This window comes from Scyliorhinus torazame, chromosome 13 (assembly GCF_047496885.1).
Source record: "Scyliorhinus torazame isolate Kashiwa2021f chromosome 13, sScyTor2.1, whole genome shotgun sequence".
NCBI classification, from domain to species: Eukaryota; Metazoa; Chordata; class Chondrichthyes; order Carcharhiniformes; family Scyliorhinidae; genus Scyliorhinus; species Scyliorhinus torazame.
The window spans coordinates 26476955-26498155 of NC_092719.1; the positions used below are offsets into that span (position 1 = coordinate 26476955).

Here is a 21201-nt window from a genome sequence, read left to right on the forward strand (position 1 = left end):
TCATTTCCTTTTTTATCTCCTCCACGCAGCGTTTCAAAAACTCTTGTTGTTCAGGGCCCCATATGAAACTGCCACCTTCCGACGCCATCTTGGTTTCTGCTTGCCTTCCTTGCCGTTGTTCCAAAGGATCCGCTGCAATCCGGCCACTTTCCTCTCCTTTTTCCATCCGTGTCCAGGGGGAACACCCTTCTGGTTTACCGCACGGTGTTTTCAGCCGTTAAAATTGCCGTTGGGGCTCCTATCAAGAGCCCAAAAGTCAGTTTCACAGGGAGCTGCCAAAACGTGCGACTCAGCTGGTCATCGCCGCACCCGGAAGTCAGATTTCAGCTTTTGTGACTCCAGATGGTATATACCAATTCAAAGTTATGCCATTTGGCATGAAAAACGCCCCAGCCACATTTCAACGGTTAACTAACAAAGTTGTTTCAGGATTACCCAATTGTGCGGTATACATTGACGATCTGGTAATTTTCAGCCAGACATGGACAGAACATTTGAGTTATTCGATCGACTTCAGGAGTGAATTTGGAAAAGCCCAAGTCACTTTCCTTGGCCATACAATCGGACAGGGTCGAATGGTCAGAAGAGATGTGAAACCAACAGTTATTTCAGTGGACAGCGGACTTTCGACAGGCATTTGACTGCCTGAAAGCTGTGATAACCAATGCTCTTGTGTTGGAGAATTACAAGGGAATCTGTGATCAGATTTAACTAAAGTATCTGACTTTAAAGAGAAATGCCGAGGCAGAGAGAAATGGATGGATCATGCAGAGACCTTCTGTTCAAAGAGACTGTCATTCAGGAAGCATTTCAGTTGAAGGAATAAGAACAAAAATGGACTATATTATTGTACCTGTTTGCGTGTGTTTTTTTTTAAACAAAAAAGTATATTTACTGTGTGCATTTCTTAAAGGATAGTGAAAAGGTGAAAAATGAAACCATCTTGAAGTTGATGTTTTTTTTCTTGTGGGGAGGTGTCATGTGAGAGTACCTTTAAGAAATGGGTGTTTATAAATGGGTGTGTATATAAATATCTGTAGTGAGAGTACCTTTAATAAATTGGTGTTTACTGCTGCAGTGATGTCAGAGAGTGGGTGGAGCTGGGCTGTCTGTCAGTTTTTTTACTTTGGTTTTAGGCTGTTTGCTGCAGGGTGTGTTTTAGTTTTGTTTTCAGTGTTGGAGCTGAAGCCAGACAGAGCAGATGTACTGTTGATCTCTCTGCCATGAAAAGACTATCTCTTGATCTTTTGGTGAATTCAGAATTATAGATGTTCTCAGTAGTGAATGTAAACCTAATGTGCTTCTGTTAAAAGGTGTTTTCTTTTGTCTTCTGGATGTTGTTTGGGAAGTTATTAAAGATTACTTAGTGTTGTATTCTTTGGGGGTTGTATTTGAATTAATGGATGCTAAGATGTTCACTATGTTTTAAAAAGGTTAACTTGAGTTGATAGAATAAACATTGTTTTGCTTTAAAAAATATTTTTCCATTTCTGCTCTACCACACCTGTAGAGTGGGCCGTGTGCTCCCCATACCACAATCTATTAAAAGTTGTGGGTCAGGTGATCTCCATGATACACTTTGGAGTTCTCTAAACCCTGGCCCGTAACAATAGATAGGGTAGATGAGAAGAACCGGCTCTCCTAAGTAGAGGGGTCAATAACCAAGGGGCATAGATTTAAGGTAACGGGCAGGAGATTTAGAGCAGATTTGAGGCAAACCCTTTTCACCCAGAGGGTGGTGGAAACCTGGAACTCGCTGCCTGAAAGGACGGTAGAGGCGGGAACCCTCAGAACATTTAAGAAGCGTTTAGATGAGCACTTGAAATGCCAGAGCATACAAGGCTGTGGACCAAGTGCTGGAAAATGGGATAGAATAGATGGATGCATGATGGCTGGTGCAGACATAATGGGCCAAAGGGCCTCCTTCTGTGCTGTAAAATTCTAGAACTCTCAGACTCTACATCCGTCTGTTCTATGGGCTGAATCTCCTACACGAAATCGCAATGACTATATCTCCTCGTTCAAGATTACTATGGAAAATTAAAGCATGTGGGATTATGTGTAGTGTCTCGAGATGGATAGAAAGCTGGCGGACAGAAAAGCAAAGAGCTGGAATAAATGGATCTTTTTCCGATTGGCAGGCAGGAACCAGTGGGGTACCATAGGGATCTGTGCGAGGACCCCAACTGTTCACATTATATATTAATGATTTGGACGAGAGAACTAAATGTATTACCTCTAAATTTGCAGATGATACAAAGTTGGGTGGGAGGGTGAGCTGTGAGGAGGATGCAGAGATGCTTCAGCAGGATTTGGACAGGCTGTGTGAGTGGGCATATGCATGGCAGATGCAGTATAATGTGGATAAATGTGAGGTTGTCCACTTCGGTAATTAAAAATAGGAAGGCAGATTATTATTTAAATGGGTGTAAATTGAGAGAGGCGGATACTCAGCAAGACCTTTGTGTCCTCGTGCATCAGTCGCTGAAAGTAAGTGCACAGGTACAGCAGGCAGTAAAGAAGGCAAATGATATGCTGGCCTTCATAGCGAGAGGATTTGAGTACAAGTATAGGAATGTTTTACTGCAATGGTATAGGGCATTGGTGAGGCCACACCTGGAGTATTGTGTGCGGTTTTGATGTCCTTATCTGAGGAAGGCTGTTCTCGCTATGGAGGGAGGGCAGCGAATGTTTACCAGGCTGATTCCTGGGATGGCGGGACTGTCCTATGAGGAGAGACTAAGTTGGTTAGGATTATGTTCATTGGAGTTTAGAAGAGTGAAAGGGGATCTCATAGAAACTGATAAGATTCTAACAGGATTAGACAGGGTAGATTCAGAAAGAATGTTCCCGATGGTGGGGGAGTCCAGAACTAGGGGTCACAGTTTGAGGATAAGGGGCAAACCTTTTAGGACTGAGGTGAGGAGAAATTTCTTCACCCAGAGAGTGGTGAACCTGTGAAATTCGCTACGACAGAAAGTAGTTGAGGCCAAAACAGTATGTGATTTCAATACGCAATTAGATATGGCTCTTGGAGCTCAAAGGATCAAGGGATATGGGGGGAAGGAAGGATCAAGGTATTGAATTTGATGATCAGCTATGATCATAATGAATGGCAGAGCAGGCTCGAAGGGTCTATGGCCTACTCCTATTTTCTCGGTATGTTTCTATGTAAGACCCTTCAATCACTGGGAACAGTCTGTTTCTACCTGCCCTCACACCTCCACCAAATCACCCCATATAGTCCCTTCTGTTCAAAGACAAACAGCTCCAATTTTTCAATATTTTCTATGTGTTTCCTCATACCAGGCAGTGTGCCAGTGAACCTGTATGCTCCACCTTGTCCATCGTTTCAACATACCCTCTGTACTGTGGAGCAGAAAACTGCTCAAAGTGTTTAACAAATGGGGCTCTTTTGAAGTACTAACAAATTGGATAGTGCAGGAGATGTATATCAGAGGGATGAGTGTGAAGCAGTTTCAATCCAGTAGTTGACAACGATAGTTAACTTTTCCCATGAACATATGGCTGCACTTAACTCAGAACTAGACGGACTTAGAAGGAGCAAATCTCTGGAAATACTTTGGCTATTTCAGCATCTGTAAAGAGAAAAGACAAGCATTCAGTGAGTTCAAACATGTGCAAATCGTCATCCCTGATTTCCATCACTCAGCTGTCTTGGCCATGAGTTCCCAAATTTTCTCTTGAACCTCTTCACATCCCCTTCTTCAAAACTCTCCTTAAACGCTTCCTCTTTGCCCAGGTTTTTGTTCCTTCTTCTCAATAATATCATCTTATGTGTCAAACCCGGTTTCATAATTGCACCTGTGAAGTGCCCAAGGGCATTTGGCTATGTTAAAGGTACTATTTAAATGTGAATTGTTATTTTAACCCTCACTTCACTGAGCACAATTAATGAACACAAAGTAAGAGGAATTCACCATCCATTTCCTTATTCTTAGGAGTCCTGATCGCCTGTTATCTAGTTTACGCCACGCGGGTCAGCCCTAGTGAAGCCGTACATTTTGTCCGGATCAAACGTCCCTGCTCCATCCAGACACGCACTCAGATTAACTTGGTTTTTGACTTTGCCCAGTTTGTGGACTCTCACAGGACAGTTTTCACGGATATCAGCTTGCATGCCCAACCTGTTACCTTGCAGCAGTACCTCCACAGGCAGCGGCACCTCCTGCATGGATACGAAGCACGGCATCTCAAGCATGTGCCCAAAATTGTGGATTTTGTCTGCAAGAAGCTTCTGCAGGCAGCATTTGACAAAGAGGACTCCATCACGGTGCAGGTGGAAATGCAAAGGGAGGTGAGCAATCGGACAATGACCCTTCACATCAGAGAGACCATTACTTCCTTTGTTACCTCATCTGAATTTCTCCTGGCAAACCAGGAGCCAGAAGACCCCGATAATGGACTGAGGCCTTCCGCCGGTGCGGCAGGCTTGTTTGAACCGGCTACTTTACCGATTCTAGGCACAACGATCCATCCCTTCAAAACACCAAGATTATTACGGACCCTCAGCGACTCCAGTCTCTCTGGGATCACTCACAGACATCGAATACAGGTAATCTGAGACATGGCCAGATCACTGGCAGGAGTTGACTGCAATCTGGGACCCATAGTAGCAATGAGAGTAACTGTGAGTGAGTTGCAGGCTAGAACCTGATTAAATGGTTTGGGTGGAGGAGGGGAGGGGGGGTTTATTGATAGAATTTTGTCACATACAGGATCTGCTGCACGAAGGAGAATAAATGTGTGGGTAGCATACATGACCGGGTAGAGTGTGCATGAGCTGTGGAAGGAGATTAAATGTGTGGGTAGAGTCTGTGATCAAGTAGAGTGGTATATGTGTAGATAGCGTCTGATCAGGTAGAGTGGTATATGTGTGGGTAGAGTATGTGATCGGGTAGAGTGGTATATGTGTGGGTAGAGTTTGTGATCAGGTAGAGTGGCATATGTGTGGGTAGAGTATGTGATTGGGTAGAGTGGTATATGTGTGGGTAGGGTATGTGATTGGGTAGAGTGGTATATGTGTGGGTAGAGTTTGTGATCAGGTAGAGTGGCATATGTGTGGGTAGAGTATGTGATCGGGTAGAGTGGTAAATGTGTGGGTAGAGTATGTGATCGGGTAGAGTGGTATATGTGTGGGTAGAGTATGTGATCGGGTAGAGTGGTAAATGTGTGGGTAGAGTGTGATCGGGTAGAGTGGTATATGTGTGGGTAGAGTATGTGATCGGGTAGAGTGGTATATGTGTGGGTAGAGTATGTGATCGGGTAGAGTGGTATATGTGTGGGTAGAGTATGTGATCGGGTAGAGTGGCATATGTGTGGGTAGAGTCTGTGTGGGTAGAGTGGCATATGTGTGGGTAGAGTATGTGATCAGGTAGAGCGGTATATGTGTGGGTAGAGTATGTGATCGGGTAGAGTGGTATATGTGTGGGTAGAGTATGTGATCGGGTAGAGTGGTATATGTGTGGGTAGAGTGTGATCAGATAGAGCGGTATATGTGTGGATAGAGCCCGTGTGGGTAGAATGGTGTATGCCGGGGTAGAATTTGTGATCAGGGTAGAGTGGTACATGCCTGGGTAGAGTGTGATCAGGTAGTGTGGTATATGTGTGGGTAGAATCCATGTGGGTAGAGTGGTATATGCCGGGGTAGAATTTGTGATCAGGTACAATGGTACATGCCTGGGTAGAGTTTGTGATCAGGTAGAGTGACATATATGTGGGTAGAGTATGTGATCGGGTAGAGTGGTATATGTGTGGGTAGAGTATGTGATCGGGTAGAGTGGTATATGTGTGGGTAGAGTATGTGATCGGGTAGAGTGGTATATGTGTGGGTAGAGTATGTGATCGGGTAGAGTGGTATATGTGTGGGTAGAGTATGTGATCGGGTAGAGTGGTATATGTGTGGGTAGAGTATGTGATCAGGTAGAGTGGTATATGTGTGGGTAGAGTATGTGATCGGGTAGAGTGGTATATGTGTGGGTAGAGTCTGTGATCGGGTAGAGTGGTATATGTGTGGGTAGAGTCTGTGATCGGGTAGAGTGGTATATGTGCACTGGCATGATTGGTGTTGCTAGACTGAGTGATCTTTTCTCATTCTGTGTCAGTCATAGTCTTGATGTTTTCAAAATGGCACAGCTAGTGTTGAATCTTATTTAAAATAATTCTTGATCTTTTAATTTGGCCAAGAATTGCAGCAGTCACCCTTTAGGAAGCTGATAGTTACATCCATTTTCTGGAAGTTCAGTTTAACATTGGCACAGAGCAGGGATCGATGGAAGCTGCAGACAATTTAATGCACCCAGTCCCACCAACCCGCTTATGCTGAGTGACTGAACCTGTGGTTAAATTCTCCTTTAAGGGTGCCAGTGGTCAGCGACCTTTGCCAGTGGGTCAGTGTCGAGCTGCAGTTTCAAAGTTTGGCCTCGTTGGTCCGAACAATCCAGTGAAACGTTCCATCAGCTGTGAAGGGATGGAGAACTTTGTGAGAAGCAAAGATCTGGCAGAGACTGACCAGGAAGCAGGACTCAAGCTCGCAAGGCAAAGAAACTCCCTGCTGACCAATACCAGCTTTGTGCCTGCAGCTGAGAGGAAGGTATGGACTGGTATTAAGTGAATGTGTAGTGGTCAAAGTCAATCCCACACCACCAACTCATTTTACTACTCCCCTCTTTCCTTTGTCAACTTTAATTTTGTTAACATAGGATTATATTAACTTTCCTGCACACTCACAGGCCATTTGGACCAACTTGTTCGTCTGGTGTTTTCATTTCGCTCGACGTTTCCTCACATCTTTCCTCATCTACATCTATCATCATAACACTCTAATAACCAATAATTCCCTCATATTCTTGTCCAGCAATGCAGGGTACACGGTAGCACAGTGGTTAGCACTGTTGCTTCACAGCGGCAGTATCCCAGGTTTGATTCCCGGCTTGGGTCACTGTCTGTGCGGAGTCTGCACGTTCTCCCCGTGTCTGCGTGGGTTTTCTCCGGGTGCTCCGGTTTTCTCCCACAAGTCCCGAAAGACGTGCTGCTAGGTAATTTGGACATTCTGAATTCTGCCTCGGTGTACCCGAACAGGTGCCGGAATGTGGCGACTAGGGGCTTTTCACAGTAACTTCATTGCAGTGTTAATGTATACCTACTTGTAACAATAAAGATTATGATTATAAGATCTATACCATTTGCTTCAACCACATTCTCACCGCTCTTCAGAACAAGTTTCCTCCCGAATTCCCTTTTTGGTTTTCACTGACAATCTTGCATTGATGCCCTGTAGTTATGCTCTTCCGCACAAGTGGAAATATTCTCCCTCTATGCCCACTATTAAAATCTTTCATCATTTTGAAGATTTTTTTATTCAGGGATGTGATCACCGCTGGCTGCGGCAGCATTCATTGCCCATCTCTATTTGCCCTTGAATTGAACGCATTTTTACAAAATATATATTTTTATTCTCCATTTTCACATTTTCTTCAGAATTTACACTCCACCAACAAATAGTAAACGGTACCGAATACAATGTCAATCCCCTGATTAACAACAACGATCCCATCCTCCCACCAACCCCCAAACAACGGCCCACCTGACAATATAAGCATCAAATAAAACGAAACCGCCCAAGCAGGAAAAAAAGGCAAAAAGAAAAAGGAATCAGGAATTGCCTATGGTCAACATTGACATATGTATTCCACCACCCCCCCTAATATTCAATGCCATCCAATCCCCGAAAGAGTACCGTGAATGACACCCATGAATTGTAGACCCCCCCCCCCTCCTCCCAGACTCCTCCCCTCCACTTCCTCTTGTAAACTCCTCCCCCCAGCCTCAGTACCTCCCCCCAACTTTTCACCCCAGCTAGACTCACCGAAACCTGTTCTGCCGGGCTCTGATGGCCGCAGCCCCTCCCCCCACCTCACTCCCGTTTACTGGCCGGCTTAGCCGGCCTGCGTGGAGGCCCCCGCCCGGGTCTCCTTCCCCCTTGCCCGGTCCCAAGAAAACCAAGAAATCCCCTTTAGCACACAACCCCAGCATACACACCCAAGCCCCAAAGAACCACCATTGCAAATGAAAGTTCCAACTCTTTCCTTGTCCAAATATACAGCGTTGACACATTTAGTACATACACCAACACGCAGTGAAAAAATAAAGTTACATGAGGCTACATCGGTACACGACCCGCTCTCAGTCCCATTTCTCAATTCTGCCACAGTCCTTCTGCTTTCGCAAACTCCTCCGCTGCTTCCGCCGTCCCAAAATAAAAGTCTTTGGATTTGTAGGTCACCCTCAACTTAGCTGGATATACAATGCCGCACTGCATCTTGCTGTTGTACAGTGCCTTCTTCACCCGGCTGAAGGCAGCCCGCCTCCTCGCCAACTCCACCGTAAAGTCCTGGTATATGCGTATACCAGCTCCAGACCAGTGTACTACCCGCTTCTGCTTTGCCCAGCACAGGACCTTTTCCTTCACACTATACCTACGGAAACACAGTTACTACTCTTGGCGGCTCACTCCCCTTTGGGACAGGCCTCCACGACTGATGAACCCGATCCCGTTCATATCAAGAGGGATCGTCCCCCTCCCCCAATAGCTCCGCCAACATTGTGGTAAAATCCTCCGTCGGCCTCGGGCCTTCCACCCCTTCGGGCAGACCCACGATCCTCAGATTCTGCCGCCTGGATCTGTTTTCCAGGTCTTCCATTTTGGCTCGCAGACCCTTGTTGGTCTCTATCACCTTCCGCAGCTCCTTCCCCATCGAGGTGAGTTGATCACTGTGCTGCGATAATGCCTCTGCTACTTCCTTCAGTGTCTCACCCTGCTCCTGCACCTCCGCCGCTGCGCTTGATACCGCCGCCCTCGCCAGGGCAATCGCCTCCTCCACCAGCACTTTCAATACCGCCCCCATCTCGTTCTTCATCGCTTCCATGTGCTTTGTGAACTGTTTTTCAAGTTCTACAGCCATCACCTTGGTCATTTCTTTTGCTGTGAGCAATGCGGCCTCCCCCGGTGCCCCAGCCTCCGCTTTCCTTCCAGTTCCTGCGCTGACTTTTCCACTCACCGGCGGACTTTCATTAACACCCCTTTTCACGGCCGTTTTTTCCCCAAACTTGGACATTTCTCCTCCCTGTGCCTTCTTACAGCTTTTTCAGCCTCCGTTGCCCCCGGGACCGGGCGTTAAAACCCCAAAATTTCTATTCCCGAGCGGAACCCCTCCAGTGTGCAGCTGCCCGCTGTCACTGGAAGTCGAATTGAACGCATTTAAGAGTCAACCACATTGCTGTGGATCAGGAATCACATGTAGGTCAGACCAGGTGAGGGTGGCAGATTTCCTTCCCTAGGGGCAGATGGGTGAACCAGATGGGTTTTTACGACAATCAACAATAGTTTCATGGTGATCACTGGATGTTTTAATGCTGATCATTAGACGTTTTAATGCCAGATTTTTTTTTGATACAAATTTTACCATCTGCTGTGGTGGAATTCGAACCCAGGTCCCCAGATCATTATCCTGGGTCTCTGGATTACTAATCCAGTGACAATACCACTATGGCGCTGCCTTCCAAGATCTGTATTTTGTTATCCTTCAGCCTTTTTATTGAGAAAATGAGATCCAGCCAGTTCATCCTTTCCTAATTTTGTAAAACCATGCATTTAAAAAAAAAACTTTATTGTCACAAGTCGGCTTACATTAACACTGCAGTGAAGTTACTGTGAAAAGCCCTGAGTCGCCACATTCCGGCGCCTGTTCGGGTACACGGAGGGAGAATTCAGAATGTCCAAATTACCTAACAGCACGTCTTTCAGGACTTGTGGGAGGAAACAGGAGCACCCGGAGGAAACCCCTGCAGACAGAGGGAGAACGTGAAGACTCCGCACAGACAATGACCCAGCAGTGAATCGAACCTGGGACCCTGGTGCTGTGAAGCAACAGTGCTAACCACTGTGCTACCGTGCCCTTGTGAACCTCTGCAACCTCTCCAGTGTCATAATCTTTTACATCAGAACTGCATGCTGTACTCACCAAGGAACAATATATGTGTCACATTACTTCCCTCCTGTCCAGTTCCATCCCTCTACAAAGATGGCTCAGTACTTGGCTTGTGTTTTATGACCTCACTAACCTGTGGCTTTTAGTGATTGATCTATTTCCACTCTGAGAATCCTTTGTTCCTCTACCCCGCCTAGATTTGCACCTCCCTATTCTTCCTATCAGAATGTAATTTATCTGTGTTGAACTGCAATTGCTAATTATTTACCATGCTGCAAGTTTAATCATGTCCCTATTAATTTGGTTTATGAAAATGTATCTCTCACCAGCCACCTGCTTCTGCTTCATTCAACTGTTTAATCAGTTCAGAAGCACAGTTATTCAACAGGGATGACTTCTTTCAGATGAGGGGTCAAGATGTTTGCCTCCTCCAGTGGCTATGAAAGATCGATGGCACTTTTTAAAGATATACAGGAGAGTTCTTACTGATGTCATGGCTAATATTCATCTGTCAACCAACATAACTAGCACCGATTATTCGATCATTTACCCTATTGCCTGCTGCCTGAGGGGCCTTATGTTGGAATATTGGCTGCTGTATTTCCTACATTGTACACTTCGAACGGACTTCATCGGCTGTGAAGAAATTTGGTGTGTCCTGAAGTTGTGGAAGCTGCTGCATAATTATTGCTCAGGGAGAGCACAGATGTTCCCAATTCTGCCTTCACTTGACACCTGCACAGGAATGTGACATCTGTGGTAAATGCCACAGGGGAGCGAATGGGTGGATTCTATCCACTTAGATAGAGCCTCATTGTACCTCCCTTACTTTAGCCTCAGCTATCATCAACTAGGATTAGCACAGACCAAGGATCAAACCTGGTCCTCAGATACTCATTGGGTGATCCATTGATCTACTGATTTCTGGTTGAGCTCTGGTCTTAAAGAAAAATAAAGGACTTGGGTTTATTTTGCACTTTTCAGACCTCAGGGGGCCCCAAAGCTGTTGTGTTATTTTCTTCAAGTGTACTAATGTAGGAACCATGGCAGCCAACTTGCATATATCAAAATCCCACCAATAGAAATTAGATAATAGCCTGATCATCTGTGTAGGGTTCAAGCCCGTTATGGGGGGGGGGGGGGGGGGGGGGGGGGGAGGTCATGTGACCTGATTGGCCCATCAGTCCAGAGAGCATGGACCCTGGAGCTGAGCATGGGTTACCCCAGCCAGTCTGGGACTGGAGTTGAAGTGTTCGGTAGCATATTCCTTATACTCTGTACATAGCTTATTCCTTTATAATACATTTTTTGTTTAGTTACTAACTTGGTGGTCACCCATCCTTGAATTATTACATTGGCAACTGGGATCAATGGGAGTGACTTCAAATTGCCACAAAGAAAGACAGAGCAGACCTCGAATGTAAGTCACTGAAGGTCCATTCAAGAGTCGGTAGGTTACAACAATGCCCCATTCAGAAAATTAGAGCCCTTTGATCTTAATTCGGAAGATTGGGTTCAATACGTTGGACGCTTGGAATATCTTTTCAAAGCAAACAAAACAGGGGAGGGGGAAGAGGGTAACATTGTGAACAGCTTGTGGTGCCCAAACCTACAATTTAATAAGGAGCTTGACTTCTCCAGACCCACCTCCCCCCGACTCTAAAACCTTCGAAGAGCTATTAGAAATAGTTAAAGGGAATTATTCACCCAAAACCCTTGATAATGTTGCAGAGCTATAAGTTCAACTCAACAGTAAGAACCCCTGGAGGAGCAATAGCAGCTTTCATGGTGAGATCAGGGCAAACAGCCGAACATTGTGAATTTGGGCCTGCCCTTAATGATATGTTGCGAGACTGTCTAGTGTGCGGGGTAAATAATACTGCCATACAGAAAAAACTGCTGGCAGAGGCAGAATAGCCTTAAAGAAGGCTCTAGAAATTGCTCTTGCCATGGAAAGCGCAGAAAGGAGCTTCAAGGCCTGCAAGGCGAGGAGGTCTACCAAGTTTGGAGGGAAGCTGCTGGCGGAAGCAGTGCCAAGGATGAGGGTGCAAGGTTTGGTGAGCAAAGAAATGCAGAGCCTGAAAGAGTGCAGAGCTATAAGAGATTTGGCCAAGACTTGTGAAGTGTCCTATCGACGTGGGGATGACACCCACGCAAAGAAGGGGAGAATGTGCAAACTCCACACAGACGGTGATCCGGGGCCGGGATCAAACCCGAGTCCTGGTGCCGTGAGACAGCAGTGCTAGCCACTGTGCCACCATGCAGCCCCGGAATAGTAAATTACTATCGGAGATTCCAAACTTGGCCATGATCCTGGCACCTGTACATTCATTATTGAAAAGAACACCCAAGATGGGACTGGAAGGTGCAGCGAAAGGAAGCCTTCAGACAAGTGAAGCAAATCTTACAGTCAAACTGCCTTTTAGTCCATTTCAATCCTTCTAAAGAAATCATACTGACTTGTGATGTATCTCCTGAGAGGATCGGAGCTGTTCTGCCAGATGACATGAATGATGAGTCAGAAAAGCCCAATGGCCACACTTCAAGAACTCTAACATATGCTCAAGATCGAGAAAGCGGGTTTCGCTGTCATTTTTGGGATAAAAATTCTACCAATATGTTTAAAGCCAGCATTTTACCGTAAGCATTGGTCATAAACCCTTACCAGGATTGTTGAGAGAAGATAAGGCAATTCCACCGATAGAGTCTGCAACGTTGGGCTTTATTGTTGGCCGCCTATGAATACACCTTCCAACACGGGCCAGGGACACGTGTATCAAATGCAGACACCTTAAGCTGCCTCCCATTGCCAGAAAGTACACCGCCCTCGTGCCACAAGAAATTATCTGAGGCTTGAATTTTCTCAATACATCTTCTGTGTCTGTGCAGCTGATCAAATACTGGACTCAGAGATCCAATATTATCCAAAGTAAAAGACACTGGCTGGAGTTACGATAGAATGTCTAACTTTTTCAAACAAGGAAGGATAAACTGAGCTGTGAAGATGGCGTCCTTCTGTGGGGAGCGAGGGTGATTGTCCCAATGTCTGGCAGGAAGTTGTTGCTTGTTGAATTAGACAGGTGTATCGAAGATAAAAATGTTGGCTATGTTTGGTGGCCTGGGATAGAGACAGACCATGGTTAAGCAGTGTGACCAATGCCAGATGCAACAAAAGTTACTATCCGCTGCCCCGTTGCACCCTTGGGAATTGCCTGGTCTGCCATAGGTGAGACTTAATGTGAACTTTATAGGCCAATCCACAGGTACAAGGTTCCCACTTATAGTGAACGCACACTCAAAATGGCTGGATATTTATGAAATGACGTCCATGACTTTTTTGCAACAGTGGAAAAGTTAAGACAAGGCTTTGCCGCCCGTGGGTTGCTGGAGGTGTTGGTTTCAGACAATGTAACAGCATTTACCAGCGAGGAGTTCCAATGTTTAATGTCACCCAATGGGATTAAACGTTTATGTACCACACCTTGCCACCCCTCATCGAATAGACTTGCTGATGGGGCCGGGCAACCAAGAAAAAGCAACCACCAGCATTCCTGCAGACAAAATTGGTGTATTTCCGCATTTTCTGTAGGACAACACCATACGTGACCATTGGAGTAACTGCTGCCGAGTTGCTAATGGGTAGGCGTACGAAGACTAGGTTGGAACAGATGTTTCCCAATTTGGCCTTGAAGGTGGAAGCAAAGCACAGTTTTGAAAAGAAGAATCATGACTCAACAAAAATGGAGAGGAATTCAAAGTAAATGATCTCGTATATGTAGAAGATTTTGGGACTGGCCCGCGTTGGGTCCCAGATGTTGTCGTGGCCAGAACGAGCCTGGTGTCATAGGAGGTGGATGCTGAAGATAAATCCAACAAAGCGTTTAGACCATTTGCGATGAAGGGAGTCACATAGAGAACTGGTGAGGCAGTCTGCTCTGATTATACCTGCCAGTAATGTTATTGTGAATGAAGCAAAGTAGTAAGTCAACCTGAGGAAGGGCCAAGTAGTGTTCCTGTGGGAACTGGAGAAGTAAGAAGCACAGATGCACAGTTACAAGTTGAAAGTAAAATGAAGGTACCTCTGCTGTGGAGACACCGCCTGCTGAACTATGTTACTCCCAGCAGAAGAGAAAGTCCCCTGACAAACTGAGTTTAAGATGGACTCTGTTGAAGAACTTGTTTACTGTTGCTTTATTATAAATTTAACTTTTGTTTGAATATGGTAATAAGGGACTTCAGGGGTGAGGGGTGAGTTTTTTTTTTTGTGGGGCTTCTGGGATGTGATTGGCCAATTGGGCCAGAGAATGCGAACCCTGGAGCTGAGCATAGGTTTTCCCAGCCAGTCTGGGGCTGGAGGCAAAGTATTCAATAGCACATTTATTATACTCTGCCCATAGTTTATTCCTTAGAATAAATAGTTTAGTTAGTTACTAAACTTGGTTGGAGCTGAGGGATGAATTTTGGAAAGTCGCTGGGGAGAATGTGCTTCAAAATGATACCTGGTCACCTTCTACCTCCACCTACATTTCCCAATTATTCCCTGATATTTCCCAGCTGTCATGCCCAGGAAGCATTTCTGCCATCTGGGAATGACACATTGGGAATGGATCGTAATGAGGATCAGAACTTGGGAGTGGCCCCACATACAAAGAACAAAGAAAAGTACAGCACAGGAACAGGCCCTTCGGCCCTCCAAGCCCGTGTCGACCATGCTGCCCGACTAAACTACAATCTTCTACACTTCCTGGGTCCGTATCCTCTATTCCCATCCTATTCATGTATTTGTCAAGATGCCCCTTAAATGTCACTATCGTCCCTGCTTCCACCACCTCCTCCGGTAGTGAGTTCCAGGCACCCACTACCCTCTGCGTAAAAAAACTTGCCTCGTACATCTACTCTAAACCTTGCCCCTCTCACCTTAAACCTATGCCCCCTAGTAATTGACCCCGCTACCCTGGGGAAAAGCCTCTGACTATCCACTCTGTCTATGCCCCTCATAATTTTGTAGACCTCTATCAGGTCGCTCCTCAACCTCCGTCGTTCCAGTGAGAACAAACCGAGTTTATTCAACTGCTCCTCATAGCTAATGCCCTCCATGCCAGGCAACATTCTGGTAAATCTCTCCTGCACCCTCTCTAAAGCCTCCACATCCTTCTGGTAGTGTGGCGACCAGAATTGAACACTATACTCCAAGTGTGGCCTAACTAAGCTGCAACATGACTTGCTAATTCTTATACTCAATGCCCCGGCCAATGAAGGCAAACATGCCGTATGCCTTCTTGACTACCTTCTCCACCTGTGTTGCCCCTTTCTTTTTTTAAAATATGTTTATTCAAATTTTTCCAACAGAATTTTTAACAAACAAACCCCCCCCCATAACGAAAAGAAGAAAGAACACAAACACCACAATCAAAAATAATAAACTACTTATACATTGGGTTTCTCCCGCATATATTAACCCCCCCATATAACATTCAAAAGTACCCTTGGGGAAACCCCCCTCCACCCGCCCAAACACCCCCCCCCGAAAGAGACCCCCCCCTCCCTGGGTTGCTGCTGCTGCTGACCTCCTCCTAGCGCTCCGCGAGATAGTCTCGGAACGGTTGCCACCGCCTGAAGAACCCCTGCACAGACCCTCGTAAGGCAAACTTTATCCTCTCCAGCTTAATGAACCCTGCCATGTCATTTATACAGGCTTCCACACTGGGGGGCTTCGCGTCCTCCCATAATAGCAAGATCCTCCGCCGGGCTACCAGGGACGCAAAGGCCAGGATACCGGCCTCTTTTGCCTCCTGCACTCCCGGCTCGTCCGTTACCCCAAATAATGCCAACCCCCAACTCGGCTTGACCTGGACTTTCACCACCTTGGACATAGTCCTCGCGAAACCCCTCCAGAGCCCATCCAGTGCCGGGCACGACCAGAACACGTGGACGTGATTCACCGGGCTTCCCGAACACCTCCCACATCTGTCCTCCATCCCAAAGAACCTACTCAACCTCACCCCTGTCAAATGCGCTCTGGGAGTAACCTTAAATTGTATTAGGCTGAGCCTGGCGCAAGAGGAAGAGGAGTTAACCCTACTCAGGGCATCAGCCCACAGACCCTCATCTATCTCCTCCCCAAGCTCCTCCTCCCACTTGCCCTTTAGCTCCTCTACCGAACCCTCCTCTTCTTTCATCTCTTGATAGATCGCCAAAACCTTGCCTTCTCCGACCCATACACCCGAAATCACCCTGTCCTGAATCCTCTGTGCCGGGAGCAGTGGGAATTCCCTCACCTGCCGCCTCACAAAAGCCCTCACTTGCATGTACCTGAACGCATTTCCCAGGGGTAACCCAAACTTCTCCTCCAGCGCCCCTAGGCTCGCAAACGTCCCATCTATAAACAGGTCCCCCATTCTTCTGATCCCTGCCCGATGCCAGCTCCGAAACCCCCCATCCATCCTTCCCGGGACAAACCGATTGTTCTCCCTAATCGGGGACCAAACCGAGGCTCCCATCTCGCCCCTATGCCATCTCCACTGCCCCCAGATCTTCAACGTTGCCGCCACCACCGGACCCGTGGTGTACCTTGTCGGCGAGAGCGGCAGCGGTGCCGTCACCAGCGCCCTCAGGCTCGTGCCCCTGCAGGACGCCATCTCCAACCTCTTCCACGCCGCCCCCTCTCCCTCTATTACCCACTTACGGATCATCGCCACGTTGGCTGCCCAATAGTAGCCGCACAGATTCGGCAGCGCCAGCCCTCCCTGTCCCTGCTACGCTCCAGAAACACTCTCTTCACCCTCGGGGTCTTATTTGCCCACACGAAACCCATGATGCTCCTACCTACCCGTTTAAAAAAGGCCTTGGTAATCATAATGGGAAGGCACTGGAACACAAAGAGAAACCTCGGGAGGACCATCATTTTAACCGACTGTACCCTGCCCGCTAATGAGAGTGGCAGCACATGCCATCTTTTGAAATCCTCCTCCATCTGCTCCACCAACCGCGTCAAATTAAGCTTGTGCAGGGCCCCCAGCTCCCAGCCACCTGGATCCCCAGGGACCGAAAGCTCCTTTCCGCCCTCTTCAATGGTAGCTCGTCTATCCCCCTTCCCTGGTCCCCTGAGTGCACCACAAAGAGCTCACTCTTCCCTACGTTTAGCTTATAGCCCGAGAAGTCCCCAAACTCCCTGAGGATCCGCATGACCTCCACCATCCCCTCCACTGGATCTGCCACATACAGCAACAGGTCGTCCGCATACAGCGACACCCGATGTTCCTCTCCCCCTCGGACCAACCCCCTCCATTTTCTGGACACCCTTAGTGCCATGGCCAGAGGCTCAATTGCCAATGCAAACAGCAAGGGGGATAAGGGGCACCCCTGCCTCGTCCCTCGGTACAGCCGAAAGTACTCCGACCTCCGCCGATTCGTAGCCACACTCGCCACCGGGGCTCTATATAGGAGCCGGACCCAACTGATAAACCCCTCCCCGAACCCAAATCTCCGCAACACTTCCCAAAGATACTCTCACTCCACCCGGTCGAAGGCCTTCTCCGCGTCCATAGCTGCCACTACCTCCGCTTCTTCCTCCACCGAGGGCATCATAACCACATTGAGGAGCCTCCGCACATTAGTGTTTAGCTGCCTGCCCTTTACAAATCCCGTCTGGTCCTCATGAATCACCCCAGGGACACAGTCCTCAATTCTCGTAGCCAGCACTTTTGCCAGCAACTTAGCATCCACATTGAGGAGTGAGATCGGTCTATACGACCCACAGTGGGTCCTTCTCCCGCTTCAGAATCAGCGCCCCGGACATTATCGGGGCAGGGTCCCCCTCTCCCTTGCCTCATTGAAAGTCCTCACTAACAACGGGCCTAGCAGGTCCACATATTTCCTATGAAACTCGACCGGGAACCCATCTGGCCCCGGGGCCTTCCCCGCCTGCATGTTCCCCAATCCTTTAACCAGCTCCTCCAACCCAATTGGCGCCCCTAAACCCTCCTGCTCCTCCACCCTCGGGAACCTCAGTTGATCCAAAAATCGTCGCATCCCCTCTTCCCTCGCTGGGGGCTCAGATCTGTACAGATCCCCATAGAAGTCCTTAAATACCTCATTTACTCTCACCGCACTCCGCACCATATTCCCCCTGCTATCCTTAACTCCACCTATCTCCCTCGCTGCCTCCCTCTTACGGAGCTGGTGTGCCAGCATCCGGCTCGCCTTCTCCCCATACTCGTACGTCGCCCCCTGTGCTTTTCTCCACTGTGCCTCTGCTTTCCCCGTGGTCAACAGGTCAAACACCGTCTGGAGACTTCGCCGCTCCCTAAGTATCCCTCCTCAGGAGCCTCTGCATATCTCCTGTCCACCCTAAGATCTCCCCCACCAACCTCTCCCTCTCCCTGCCCTCTCTCCTCTCCCTGTGGGCCCTAATGGAGATTAACTCTCCCCTGACCACCACCTTCAGCGCCTCCCAGACTACCCCCACCTGCAGCTCTCCATTGTCATTGAACTCCAAGTATCTCTCAATGCACCCCCGCACCCTCCCACACACTTCCTCATTCGCCAGTAATCCCACATCAAGACGCCACAGCGGGCGCTGGTCCCTCTCCTCTCCTAACTCCAGCTCCACCCAGTGCGTGGCATGGTCTGAGATGGCTATGGCCGAATACTCCGTTCCTTCCACTTTCGGTATTAGCGCGCTACTCAAAACAAAAAAATCTATCCGGGAGTAGGCTCTATGTACATGGGAAAAGAATGAGAATTCCCTGGCCAAGGGCCTAGCAAACCTCCATGGATCCACTCCCCCCATCTGGTCCATAAACCCTCTAAGCACCTTGGCCACAGCCGGCCTCTTCCCCGTCTTGGATCTGGAGTGATCTAATGCTGGATCCAGCACCGTGTTGAAATCCCCACCCATTATCAAGCTTCCTGCCTCCAGCTCCGGAATCCGGCCCAGCATGCGCTTCATAAATCCGGCATCATCCCAGTTCGGGGCATATACGTTTACCAGTACCACCCACACCCCCCGCAACCTACCGCTCACCATCACGTATCGACCTCCATTATCCACTACAATATTCTTGGCCTCAAACGACACCCGCTTCCCCACCAGTATTGCAACCCCTCTGTTCATCGCATCCAGCCCCGAGTGGAATACCTGTCCTACCCATCCCTTCTCAACCTGACCTGGTCTGCCACCTTCAAATGTGTCTCCTGAAGCATGACCACGTCTGCCTTCAGACCCTTTAAGTGCGCGAGCACTCGGGCCCTCTTAACCGGCCCATTCAGGCCCCTCACATTCCAAGTTATCAGCCGGATTGGGGGGCTTCTGTTGGAATCTGTAATTTGAAGGGATGTACAGCTTCTCACCCCCCCCCCCCGCCCTGCCGACTAGCCATCTCCTTTTCTAGGCCAGTCCCCTGCCCGCGCCTCCCGCACCCTCCAGTCCCCTAGATGGCGGACCCCCGCCCCGACCACCTCTCCTATTTCCAGTTCCCCATTGTCAAAGCAGCAGCAACCCTATACCCCCCCCTCCCCCCGCTAGATCCATATCTAGCTCTTTTGCTCCCCCCATAACACTCACTCCTGCTGACCCCGGCCTCTCCCGCCTTCCCATCGACCCCCCTAGTGTGGGAACCACCCCTCCCCCTCCTTCCCAGCAGTCAGTGTGCGCTCCTCCGACACCCACCCCCCCCCCTCCGCCGTCCTTCCCTAGCGCGGCAAAAAGCCCGCGCTTTCCTGAGCCGGCCCCGCCCCTCTGGCGCAGCTCCTTTAGCGGCCTTATCTCAATTCTCCCATTCCCGGGCCTCCCCTCCCTCCAACACCGGCGCCCACACTCTCCCACAGTCTGCCCATCAAATCCCTTCACCCATCCCCATCCTGCACCCAACCAAGAGAACATTCCCTACACGTAGTTAAAACCATATATACAGCAGACATCCCCCCCCCCACAAGCACAGACCCTCAATTTGTGTCCAACTTTTCAGTCTGTATAAAGCTCCAAGCCTCCTCAGGCGTTTTGAAATAGTGGTGCCGATCTTGGAATATGACCCACAATCGCGCTGGCTGCAGCATCCCGAACTTCACCCCCTTCCGATGGAGCACCGCCTTGGCCCGATTAAAGCCAGCTCTCTTCTTGGCCACCTCTGCACTCCAGTCCTGGTAGATTCGGATCTCCGTGTTCTCCCACCTGCTGCTCCGCTCTTTCTTGGCCTATCTCAAGACACACTCTCTATCCATAAAGCGGTGAAACCTCACCACTACAGCCCTTGGTGGCTAGTTGGCCTTGGATCTCCTTGCCAGGACCCGATGAGCCCCATCTAGCTCCAGGGGACTCGGGAAGGCTCCTGCGCCCATCAGCGAATTGAGCATCGTGCTCACATATGCCCCGGTATCGGGCCCCTCCACTCCTTCGGGGAGACCCAGAATCCGAAGATTCTTCCTCCTCGACCTATTCGCCAGGTCCTCAAATCTTTCCGCCCACCTCTTGTGCAGTGCCTCGTGCGCCTCCACCTTCACCGCCAGGCCCAAGATCTCATCCTCGTTCTCTGAGGCTTTCTGCCGCACCTCCCGGATCGCCGCTCCCTGGGCCCTCTGGGTCTCCACTAGCTTCTCAATCGCCACCTTCATTGGCGCCAGCATTTCTGTCTTCAGCTCCTCAAAGCAGCGTTTAAGAAACTCCTGCTGCTCCTGCGACCACTGCGCCCATGCTACTTGGTCTCCACCTGCCGCCATCTTGCTTTTTCTCCCTCTCTCTTTTTGCTGCTCCAAGATCCCTTTTTTCACCGCTCCACTCCTGGTCCAATCCATATACTGTCGAGGGGACCTTGCTGTCACCTTCCCACACTGGAAGCCGTTGAACAAGTGCCGTTGGGGCCCCTCTAAAGTCCGTTCCCGGCGGGAGCTGCCGAACGTGCGACCTATTCAGGCATGGCCGCAACCGGAAGCCCTGATGCCCCTTTAAGTGACCTGTGGACCTGTACACCTAGATCTCTCTGACTTTCAATACTCTTGAGGGTTCTACCATTCACTGTATATTCTCTACCTGCATTAGACCTTCCAAAATGCATTACCTCACATTTGTCCGGATTAAACTCCATCTGCCACCTCTCCGCCCAAGTCTCCAAACGATCTAAACATCTGCCTCAATCAAGTGTAACGTGATGCTTCATCAGGTTATTATAAGGGTCCTGCTTATTTGTTGTTTTTT

General features: G+C 48.7%; 1 protein-coding gene across 1 annotated transcript in view; it reads left to right on the top strand.

Annotated features, from left to right (window-relative positions):
* The window catches only part of LOC140387907 (protein tyrosine phosphatase domain-containing protein 1), a 66192-nt gene that overhangs the window by 34789 nt on the left and 10202 nt on the right, over positions 1 to 21201 (top strand). Inside the window, exons 6-7 of the mRNA XM_072471208.1 lie at positions 3963 to 4576; positions 6380 to 6613. Of these exons, the coding sequence (XP_072327309.1) occupies positions 3963 to 4576; positions 6380 to 6613 (848 nt within the window). The remainder of the gene's footprint in view (positions 1 to 3962; positions 4577 to 6379; positions 6614 to 21201) is intronic.